An 11,625-nucleotide genomic window follows, 5' to 3' on the forward strand; every position below is an offset into this window, starting at 1 on the left:
GGATGGGAAGGTCGTCGTTAAGAGAGTTGTAATAAACGGTTCTGAATACGAGTGGGGTCAGGTAATTAGTTTTAGGACCATTGTTGTTTTTTATATGTATTTTAGTGAGACTTGTTCAGCTAGTGCACATTGCTATAGTGGAGCAACGCGGCCCTCATTTTAAGAAATGGGGATACAAGATCGCGAAACAATCCCATCAAAAAAACATTTAGACGAGGCTAGAGAAAACAGAAAGCGGCCTAGCACATCTCTCAGCTGCAGTCATCATTCATTCACGCGCATCCACCACGGAGTGTTCTGCCCCATCTTCCTCCCCCACCTGCCAGTGTCGCCGCTCCAACTGTTGCTTTCTCCTGTCTCTGCTGTTGGTTGTTCTTGGTGGGTACCGTAGTCTTTTGTCTCTGTGGTGTACGCTTTTTTTCCCTGTACTTTTATAGGAGAGGGAAGAGCGGTGTTTTTTTTTTTTTTTTTTTTTTTTTTTTTTTACCATATTAATCTTTTGGGTTACTGAGTTCCACTTGTTTTCCTCCCGCCGGCTCCTTTTGGTCGTGTCTGTGAGGTTGGTCATCAGGTTGGTTTGTTGGGCTGGGCTTTCTGGCCTTTCCTCTGGCCTTCTTCCCCGTGCTCCCTCCCTATCTTCTTTTTGAGTACGGGAATTGTAGCTTAAGTCACGTCTCTGGCGGTGTTTCGTCCACAGGGCTCGTTTGACTCTCCGATCTTGTTCTGTTGTCTGGGGTTGCTCCTCCCCTTTGGGAGTATGGTTTCATGGACGACCCTTGTGGGAAATAGCTGTGTTCGGAGGTGGCGGCGCCCACATCCCACACCGGCTCTCCCTCCGTTGTTCCCCTCTGCTCTGCTGTTTGAGGGTGTTAGCTTCGAGGATGCCCCTATGGGTCTGCATTCGTTCTGGTGGTCTGTTTGAGAGGCAGCTGCGTTTGGGGGTGATGGCGCTCATCCCCCACCTGCTCTCCCTCTGTTGCCCCCTCTACTCTGCTGTTTGAGGATGTTGCTGGGTGCTGGCTCCCTTGTTGGCGTGCGTGCCCAAAGCGGTGTGCCCTGGAGGGTTGCGCCCTGAAGGGTGTGCCCTGAGAGGTGCGACCTGGGGTGTACGCCCTGAGGGGTACGCCCTAGGGTGTACGCCATAAGGGGTGCGCCCTAAGGGGTACGTCCGGTGGGGTGTGTCTTGAGTGGTCACCTTTGACTAGTGTGCTTCCCATGTCGTTTACTCTTGAAGAGATGCGCCTCTCTATTTATTTTGGATTTCGGCCTGCTGGTTTTCCCTTGTCGGCAGGCTTCTTTCACAGGACGACCGCTGTAGACTGTTGAGCCCAATTATCAATCAAGGGTAGCTGACAGTGTTCTACCCGGTAGCCGGATGTTTTGGCCACGGATGTTTTGGCTACGGACATTTTGGCCATCAAATCGCAACTTGCCACTTTTTGGCCACGGAAAGTAGGATATTTTGGCCACGGACATTTTGGCCATTAAATTAAAAATAAATCGCCACCCAAGGAAGATAGGATATTTGATGTGATAAACTCAACAAAAATATTGGTATTTAAAATGTAATTGAGCATTTTTGAAAAATTGCAATAGAGCATTTTTTAAATTAAAATTGTCATTAAAAAGTATAGGTTCACATGCTACGCATTCATATCTCCACCTCTAAGATTATAGCTGATGCCTCGGAGGAATTGTGGGATGGTCTTCTTCCCTTCATTCAAATCGATGACCAGGTTTTGGATGCGGGTGTGTAATTCCTTGTATATCTTCTTAAACCTCTTAGCAGGGCGAATGCCGCGTTCTTGCTGCAGCAGAATTTCATCCACAGTGGCAGCGTCAGCTTGCAGACACTCTATCAGCTTCCACACCGTGGGGTTGGCATGTCCCACCAGGCGGAAAAACTTGTTGTTCCACCACTCGCAAATGTTATTTGTCCTTGGCTGGTTGTTTAGAGTTGCGTGGTGCATATTCCACTTCTCAGGCGGGAACATAGGTGGCGTGCGACGTAGATGAATCGAGATTGGCTGTAGGTGTCCTGACTTGGAAGTGATGTTACGACGATGACGCAGTTGGCCTGAAATATAGGTGGAGTCAAAGTATTCCAAGAGTGGAGCAGCCTCCTCAGGCATGGTAGATCGAAGGTATGACATGCCATCCTTGACATCTTTTTGGGGGCAGGAAGGCCAGTGCATCCACCTGACCACAGAAGAGGCGGAACTCCTCATCGGATTCGTATAGGTTTTTGAGACCCAGGTGCTGGATCTGCCTCCAGATGGACTGGGTTAGATGATAGAAACAGAACCGCACCTGTACCAGGGTTGTAATAGTTAAATTTGAAAAAAATATATATAATTAAAAAATACTTTCAGAAAGTAATAGTAATTAATTAAATTTCAATTAAATTACAATCAGAGTTACTCCAATACTGACCTGGACCTCCTCCCCGAATACCACATGAAGGGCCAGCTCCACAGGCCTCTCAAAGTCGATGATGACTGAAATGGGATCACAGCCACTCTCCGCCAGGACCCTGAAGACTTGTTCGTAGCTACTTTGTGTCTTGCGTTGCAGCAAGACGTACACAAGAGGTAGATAAACACTGTTGACTCGACCTTGGATGACATATAGCTGGGTGAAGAGTCTCGGAGCTACCGAAAATGTGCCATCCATACACCACTCATCACAGCGTGCTAACAGTTCCAGATGATGGGGGGTGGTGAAGCTGATAATACGCTCATCTGCCTCTGGTCCATTGTCATAGTGGAGGTGGGATGTCCAGTCATCAGGGATTTCCAACTCTTGAAGAGACTGTGGATCCTTGGGACGGTGTGCAGCCCGGATGCGACGAAGGACACGCTTACTAGAATCAGACCTAGGCATGTGTGCTTTGACCTCCGCGGGCAGTGCCGCGACTGTGAAGGCGAGAATCTGATTAGGCTGATCATTGGTGTTCGAAGCCTTCCTCTTCATACCCTGTCGAGCTTGCTCCACTTGGCATCCAACTGTGTCAGAAAGATGGTTATGCGAGGTCACAACTTCAGGGTTACCAAGACTTTTGGTTGTCTTTAGTATACCAGGGCACTTCAGACTAGCCCGCTTGACACACCGAAAAACTATCTCATCCACTGATTTTGCAACATGCTTCTTAGTGTACATAAAGCCATCCAGGCAGATTTTCTGACCACCTCGATTTGATGTGGTGACCTCAAGCTCAGCTGACATGGTGGAGTAGTAAGTACTGTGCAAAGTAGCTCCAATCAGGCTGTTCCTCACCTCGGTCAGAAACCTCACAAACCACCAACTGCTTCACAGTTCAAAACAAACTCGTATGGCAGTAAAAGATCTAATTCCTCTCTCTCTCTCTCTCTCTCTCTCTCTCTCTCTCTCTCTCTCTCTCTCTCTCTCTCTCTCTCTCTTTCTGGTAATGATTAATTAAGTAAGGTAATCTGGTAAGATTAATCAAGTTAAGTAAGTAATTAATCAAGTAAGAAGTAAACTGGTCAGACATTTTCACAATCACGAATTATAAGTGAAAAAAAAATATGTGAAAAATAAAGAACAGTACTGTGAATTTTTCGTGGCCAAAACATCCTCCTAAGGTTTGCTGCCGTGGCCAAACCGTCCTAGTTTGGTGGCCAATGACCAAAGTGTCCGTAGCCAAAATGTCCGTGGCCAAAATATCCTACATTCGTTCTACCCATGCCTCAGGTTTGAAATGGGACATGTTCTCATTCGAGGCTTGTGACTTTTGCTCCCAGTGTGTTGACACTTCGTCCAGGGCCCGTCCCTTTCCACGGCTTCTTTGCACGCCCTCCTTAAGGCTTATTGGTCGTGTGCTGCACATCTTGAAGTTTCCCTTGTTCGGAGGATGAGCAATTAGCTTCTGGTCTCTGGCTCTTCCTTAAGCGGAGTTCTGCTCCTACCCACCCGAGGAGTGTGGCTCGTCCCCCGCATTTGTCTCGGGCGTCAGTATATTCCACGGCCTCGCCTCCTTTAACACCCACATGACCACCATCGTCCTCTGGCCTTCGTTTGCCCACTCTGCATTTTTCCTACTGCTCATTCTCCCTCAAGGAGACCAGCTTCTCTCCCCCAACGCTTGTCTCCCCGGCCAGCCTCTCGGCCTTTGCCTTTGCCTAGATGCCATTGGGAGTTTTTTTTTTTTTTTCTCAGTCCTGGGATTTGCTGCAACAGAATAGGGAAGGACAGAGAGAGTTTGAGTGTCCTTCCTTCTTCATCTTCTGGGGCATGAGATACAGAGCAGCAACCTGGAGCTCTGGGTTCGTCTAAGGAGCTCTGCCCCTCACCTCAGTTGCTGGATGGCGGTGAAGATGTTTCCCTTCTGCTTTCACCGCCTGTTTCCCCTTCCCTGGTCCTTCCACAGCTTCCTCAGTTTTCGGAAAAGTGGGACTGGTTTTGACTGGTTGCAGGTTCCTCACTCATGGCCAGTCACTTGCTATGCACCATGATCCTCTGCTTTAGTACCACAAACCGTTTTAGGGGTCCCTCCTTCCTTTCATTCTCCTATTCCCTAGCCATGGATGCCGTGGTTACGGTGTCAGTGGCGGCCTTCCCTGCCTCCCTTTCAACACAACACCTTCACGTGTGGGATTTTCTCCTCCAACGCTAATTAAAGACGATCTGTTCTTGAATATGTTGGCCTCTGGCGCCCTGGCCTTCCAGCTCCAGGCGTTCACGCGGTTCCCACAAGAGACATCATTTACCAATGACATGTCCAGTGTATCACTATACTCTTTTTATTCTCGGAAGAACGTTTAGCCGTTGGCCGAGATCTATTAGCTACTAAGCCACATCACACAATTTCTCTTTAATATATCAGTTTTTTTTACTTTTAATTTTTACTTTTAATCAAGTATTAGGTATGGATTGTTTAGCTCACCAAACCATGCAGTGCTACGAATGGTTCTGGTTTTAAGATAATAGTCTGGGTTTTACAGAAATATCACATGGCGCTGTCATGTAGGTCAAGAGCATCTAGGGTGCTTATTGGTAGGGTCAGGTGATTCAGGTCAGAGAGAGGGATGGCCCAGCCTTTCAGGGGTCACTCCCACGATGGAAGTAACTCCCAAACGCTCGCATGTTCTCTACAGCCGGGAGAAAGAACTTATTAACAACATAAATAAGTATTTTTTTTACAAAAGGTTAATAGAAATCCTTTCATTGCACCCTTCAGAGCAATAGCTCGAATACCCAAAAGCCACTAATGTAAGTGAGACGACATTGCAACGAATTTGCTCTGTCAATCCCCCCCCCTCCCCGCTCGAGATTATGTGACACAATTACCACGAACAAATAAATTATAGAAAAATTATTCACACAATATCATACAATATTAAAAGAGAGAGAAAGGAAGAGGGAGCGTCGTCTGTCCTTTCCACCAAGGTTTTAAACCGATTATTGGTCCTGTAGAGAAATGACAACGTAACTCACGGGGAATTCCCTGACTCGGCCAACGCCCAAACGTTCTTCCAGCAGTAAAAAGAGTATATCTCTCTTGCTTGCTTTCTTGGCTAAGACTGGATGAGAGTATCACCGCCTACAGACGCTGTTGTTTCCCTTTCGGCGTAACCAAGGCGTCTTTCTTGCACTGTGGCCAGTGGCTGTTTTGCAGTAGTCTGGATACCACATCTCACTCCTCACCACTGGTCCTCTTTTTCTGGTAGAGTAAGCGGTTGTCTGACAAGATCTCGGTTCTCGTCAGAGATCATCGACGAGACAGGTACTGTCAAAGCTCCTCATATTCTCAATATTAGGGGGAGCAACCCCGTTCCTAACCTTCATGGGGACGTTCCACTTTCCAGTTTTGAAGGGAGTCAGTGGGATTGTTCCTGCTCCTTTGTCTCGCACCCCCTTTCTCATACTTGGCATGATATCCCGTGTTTTTTCTAGAGGTTCCTCCTACCTGTGACACCCTTTTGATATATGTTTTCTTTGGTTGAGTGTTTTTTTTTTTTTCCTACCAATGCTCTTTGGGGTTCAGTCTACTTGTTCTTTTGTTTTATAAAGTATCGGTTCGGCTTTTCTTTTTTCCTCATTTCCCCTGACTACATCCTCTCCTCTTGTAGTAAGTAGCACTGTGCACTAGCTGAACGAGTCTCACTAAAATACATGCTTTAAGGCCTTCGGCGAAAAGCCTATTTTTAGGTACACAAGTGAAATTAGTGCACATCAAGTTTCCCGCCTTGGCTTCACCCTTCCTCCCCTATCTGGTCATGACCCTTTTTCGTATCTCAAATGATGACTGCAGCTGGGAGGGGAGCTGGGCAGCTTCCCTTTTCTTCTCTTCATTATGATAGTACAACCTAGACTCCTCAAGATTTTTTTTTTTATAGGATTCTTTCGCAATCTTGTATCCTTGGGTAGTGGGATTATTAATGGTTAGTAAATTTGTAGATAACACGAAGATAGGGAGGTTAAATAGGACAGATTTGGATCCTATGGTATGGTAGTAATGAAACGAAATCCTGAGTTTCCCTTTCTTTACTTAAAACAAGCAAAATAAAAAGCTACATAGGTCCACACACTGGAACTAGAGGCAGCGATGGCTGTCGTACAGACAGGATGCAGTGAGGAGATGGGTACCGTCGCACTGCCTGACCCCTAGCCACTCGGTCACACCTTTCCTCCATTTCAGACTGAAGCTTCTTGATAACAATCACAACGAACCACTACTAATCATACTAACAATCCAATAATCTTCATGTTCACACATGGTCGTACACCCAAACAATTGTGTACAAACAAACACACACATCTTCACACACAAATTCACGAACGCACACAAGCAAACACTCATATCCCCCTCCTTAAACTTTATTCACACAAAAGTCTTAATGTCAGTCTCCTCAGCATCGTCAGAGACTCCTCCTTCCTCCTCGTTGATCTAGGCAGGGAATTTAACAAAGCGTTTTATCTTCGTCACTTGTGGTTGCGGTCTCTTTTTGATCTTCCTTAGGCGTGCACAAGCGAAGATCCTTCACGTCAATGCGCACACAGCCAAGGAGCCATTGTGGATTTATCTATCAACTTACAAGACCCAACAATCACTAGCAGAACTTTGGAGGTATTCATTTCTCACCTATCATCAGCAGGGGCTTACTGCTTTACTAGACAAATAATATGAATTTAAATGCCCTCTCAGTATAAATCACGCAAATCCTCCAAGCCTCGCTCCCCATTGAGATGCACGTCTCCTTCTATGGTAAACTGGTTAACAATTGAGGCATGGGAAACACAAAGCTCACCACCTGTCACAAGGAGTGACTAATGCATGAGGGAAGGGGAGGAGCAGGGAAGGAATGGAGGTGGCAGATGGCTGGCTTGTGCGCCACTCGCTGACAGCCATTGTCCTTATAGTCCCATGAAAGGGGCTGGATGCATTTTGATCATTATGTAGGCAAGACAAACTCTTCAACTAAATAATATGGGTGGGGGGGGTCTCAATACGAAAGGACAACGGAAAATAGGGAAAATTAAATGAGGAAGAGGAACGACTACATGCAGAGAATTCTTACCAGTAAATTGTGGAGCGAGCGGCCAGTGGCCAGTGGCATCTGGTGGCTGGATCTCCGTTCCCATTGACCTTTCTCTCTCTCTCTCTCTCTCTCTCTCTCTCTCTCTCTCTCTCTCTCTCTCTCTCTCTCTCCTTCCTTTCGCCTCCTTTCATCTTTATTCTCACTCTTCTTCGCTACTTAAGGTGAGCATAACACTTCATCGACGATTTCTTCATCCCACTTCTCTGTGATGTCATTTGCTCCCCTCTTGATGAAAGACTTTGCCACTCACAGCCAGCCACACCCTGGGTAGTGACCCACCAGCTTGCTGCTGAGTGAAGAGACAGTCCTTTATGTCAGCTTGTCTGGTATGTCCGCCACCTCGTTGTCCATTTCTTATCATTACAGGCATCCCTGCTCTCCCCCAAACCCTTAGGGCTAGATAGTTTGTGGTAGTTATGAAACGAAGTTTTCCTTTCTTTATCAAAAACTAGCAAAGTAAAGAAGTGCACAGGTCCATAGACTGGAACTAGCGGCAGCGCTGGCTAAAGAAGTGGCCGTACAGACAGGGTGGTGGTTGTGGGGGGTTCTCTCGTCGCACTGCATGCCCCCTCCCCCTCGCCACTCGGTGGAACCTCACCTCCGCCTCAGACCCTGTGGATCCTCGATAGCAACCACGACGAACCATTACTAATCATATTAACATTCCAGTAATCTCCATTCACACACGGTCGTACACCCAAACAGTCGTACACAAACACCACATCCTCACACACACTCGCTCACACAAGCAAATAATACTCACACATGGCCTTGCAGGCAGACTTGGATATGATGAACGAATGGACAGACAGATGGCAAATACAATTTAATATTAACAAATACAAAGTACTTAGCGTAGGAACAAGAAACCCACACAGTAGGTAGGTACACGCTAAACAACGAAGCTCTGGTAGGTTCACGGAAAGAAAAAGTTTTAGAAGTTATAGTTAGCTCTGATTTTAGTTTAAGGAAACAATGCATAGAGGCCAGAAATAGAGCAGATCGGGTATTAAGATTAATTTTGAGTTAGATCTCAACTAGACTATGCTGTACAGATACAGGAGAGATACAGGTCTATTATAATTAGTATAAAGGAAAAACACTAAAAGTATACAGGGGATGAGGGGTATTCCTTACGAAACGAGACTCAAGCTATAAAATTTTTATTCCTAGGAGATACGTAATATCAGAAAAGCTCTAACGTGGTATAAAAAGTGCGTGAAAAGACATAAAATGACCAACTATTTTGATCGTACAGAGGTGATTGATAACCTCAGGTAAAAAAAATCTCTCTCTCTCTCTCTCTCTCTCTCTCTCTCTCTCTCTCTCTCTCTCTCTCTCTCTCTCTCTCTCTCTCTCTCTCTCTCTCTCTCTCTCTCTCTCTCTCTCTCTCTCTCTCTCGGGAGAACAGGTTACCAATGGAGGAAGGAGAAGGGAAGGTAGAAGTGAGGTCACATGGTGGGAAGAGAAGAGGGAAGGATGGACGGAGTGGGAAAAAAAAAAAAAGCAAGTGGGAGAGGAAACGTGTGTGTGTGTGTGTGTGTGTGTTGTGTATGTGTGTGTGTGTGTGTGTGTGTGTGTGTGTGTGTGTGTGTGTGCGTGTGCGTGTGTGTATGTGGCAGAGAGAGAGAGAGATAATGTTAATGAAAAGTAGCAATGATAACAATGAATTAATAATAATAATAATAATTAGGCGAGCACACACACACACACACACACACACTTGCTGGCCACTCAATAGGAATTCTCAGTCTGTCACTGGGCAGACTCCTGTTCGTCTCTCTCTCTCTCTCTCTCTCTCTCTCTCTCTCTCTCTCTCTCTCTCTCTCTCTCTCTCTCTCTCTCTCTCTCTCTCATTATCATTGTAATTATGATAATTATTATTATTATTATCATTATTATTATTATTATTATTATTATTATTATTATTATTATTATTATTACTATTATAAACAACAGTAGTAGTAGTAGTAGTAGTAGTAGTAGTAGTAGTAGTAGTAGTGTCCTGCTATTATTAATCTCTCTCTCTCTCTCTCTCTCTCTCTCTCTCTCTCTCTCTCTCTCTCTCTCTCTCTCTCTCTCTCTCTCTCTCTCTCTCACACACACACACACACACACACACACACACACACACACACACACACACACAGGAGTAGTTAGTGGGGTTTGATGTGTATAAGAGGTAACAGTTTTACAGAGACGGGTGTCTCGTGACCTGTAAGGTCTCCTGAGTGATTGTTTCATAAATTATATTCAATTTCTTATTTATTTAATTTAACTAATAATTATTTTAGATTTATTTCTTAGTTTTTTGCACCCAAGTGGTAAACTGGGTCTTCAGGTAAGGTGGATTCAATAAGTTTGCCATGGTCATGAACATTACGTTAGAAACAACACGGCCATACTGTCAATAATTTATTGTTTTGGTTACTCTCTCTCTCTCTCTCTCTCTCTCTCTCTCTCTCTCTCTCTCTCTCTCTCTCTCTCTCTCTCTCTCTCTCTGTGCTGAATGTATAATGCTAATATTCCACTTAATGAGACCATTGATATCATTATTGACAAGTTGTCTGGTAAACTACTTACTTTCATGATTTTTCTAGGAAGCTTTTCAGAGATTTGCTTGAATTAGCAGTAAAAGAGTCCCCGTTTCTTTTCAACAAAAAAAAAAAAAAATCAATATATATAAATTGAAAGAGATGCCATTGGCTCTTGCTTAGGTTCTTCACTTGCTAATACATTTCTATGTCACCACGAGGAAAAGAGGTTAGTTGATTGGTGTTACCTACTTTCATGAATTTTTCTAGGAATCTTTTCGGAGATTTGCTTGAATAAGCAATAAAAGAGTCCCCGTTTCTTTTTCTACAAAAAAGCTATATATTCAAACTGACGGAGTTGCCACTGGCTCTTGTTTAGGTCTCTCACTTGTCAATACGTTTTTGTCACCAAGCGGAAAAGTGGTTATCTGACTACCCTACTTCTATTAAACCAGTTTGTTACTATAGATATGTAGATCATACATTTCTACTATTCAGTAATACCGACAACATACCCATTTTCTTACAGTACCATAATTCCCAGCGCAAAAACATTATTTTCACTTCTGAAATAGAAAACAATAATTCTCTCTCATTTCTTGATGTCTAGGTCTCCCATAAAGGCAATGAAATAATAGGCTGTTGTACATCCCTAAAAACTAGTCCTTCGCGTATTTTAAAGTCATAATTTTACAATATCCTTTATAGTTTAGACCCCTTCTACATTCACAAATTATTCTTGAATATTTTTTGCTAATAGTCCTTGATTCTAACACTGTCTATTAATCCTTTTTGGATCTAAATATTAACAAAATTTTTTTTTCTCACAATACATATCATCAGTTCTGGCATATTTCCTCTGAAGCTACAATGTTTCGTGATTGGGATTTTTTCACGTGACTGACTCAGGAGAACCCAGGAATATGGTTATTTTCCAGTTTCCTTGTAAACCATTTCCACATATCAGCAACTAATGTAACGATTTGTAGCTTACAAGTTAATTTATTTTTTTTGTTTACATTCTAAATATACTGATTCCAAAAGTATATACAATTTTGTTTACATAACCAAGAAGAATTTTTTTTTTTTTTTATATTCATGACTGTTCCTTTAGGCTATTTAAAATTATTTCGTGGGATTATTATTATTTGGATGGTAGTCCATAAAAGGATCCGCTTTGGACCCTTTTATGGGACTGGCATCTCAGTGGGCATTTTTTTTATTGTTTTTTTTTTCTGCCTTTGGCCAGGTCCCTCCTTCATTAAAAAAAAAAATAAAAAAAATAAAAAAAATATATGTATAATATATATATATATATATATATATATATATATATATATATATATATATATATATATATATATATATATATATATATATATATATATATATATATATATATATATATATATATATATAGGAAGGATACTGGCCAAGGGCAACAAAAATCTAATAAAAAAAAATGCCCACTGAAATGCCAGTCCCTAAAAGGGTCAAAGCAGTGGTCAAAAATTGGTGGATAAGTGTCTTGA

At 43.3% G+C, this 11,625-nt stretch overlaps 1 protein-coding gene across 1 annotated transcript; it reads right to left on the reverse strand.

Annotated features, from left to right (window-relative positions):
- Positions 1 to 238: 238 nt before the first annotated feature.
- LOC135094061 (uncharacterized) lies at positions 239 to 3,691 on the reverse strand. Its single transcript, XM_063993806.1, has 2 exons — positions 2,434 to 3,691; positions 239 to 2,310 (listed from the first exon to the last, which is right to left on the reverse strand). The coding sequence occupies exons 1-2, from the start codon at positions 3,223 to 3,225 to the stop codon at positions 2,125 to 2,127; spliced, it is 978 nt and encodes a 325-aa protein (XP_063849876.1). The 5' UTR covers positions 3,226 to 3,691; the 3' UTR covers positions 239 to 2,124.
- Positions 3,692 to 11,625: the final 7,934 nt, after the last annotated feature.

Source organism: Scylla paramamosain, chromosome 44 (genome assembly GCF_035594125.1).
Source record: "Scylla paramamosain isolate STU-SP2022 chromosome 44, ASM3559412v1, whole genome shotgun sequence".
Lineage (NCBI taxonomy): Eukaryota > Metazoa > Arthropoda > Malacostraca > Decapoda > Portunidae > Scylla > Scylla paramamosain.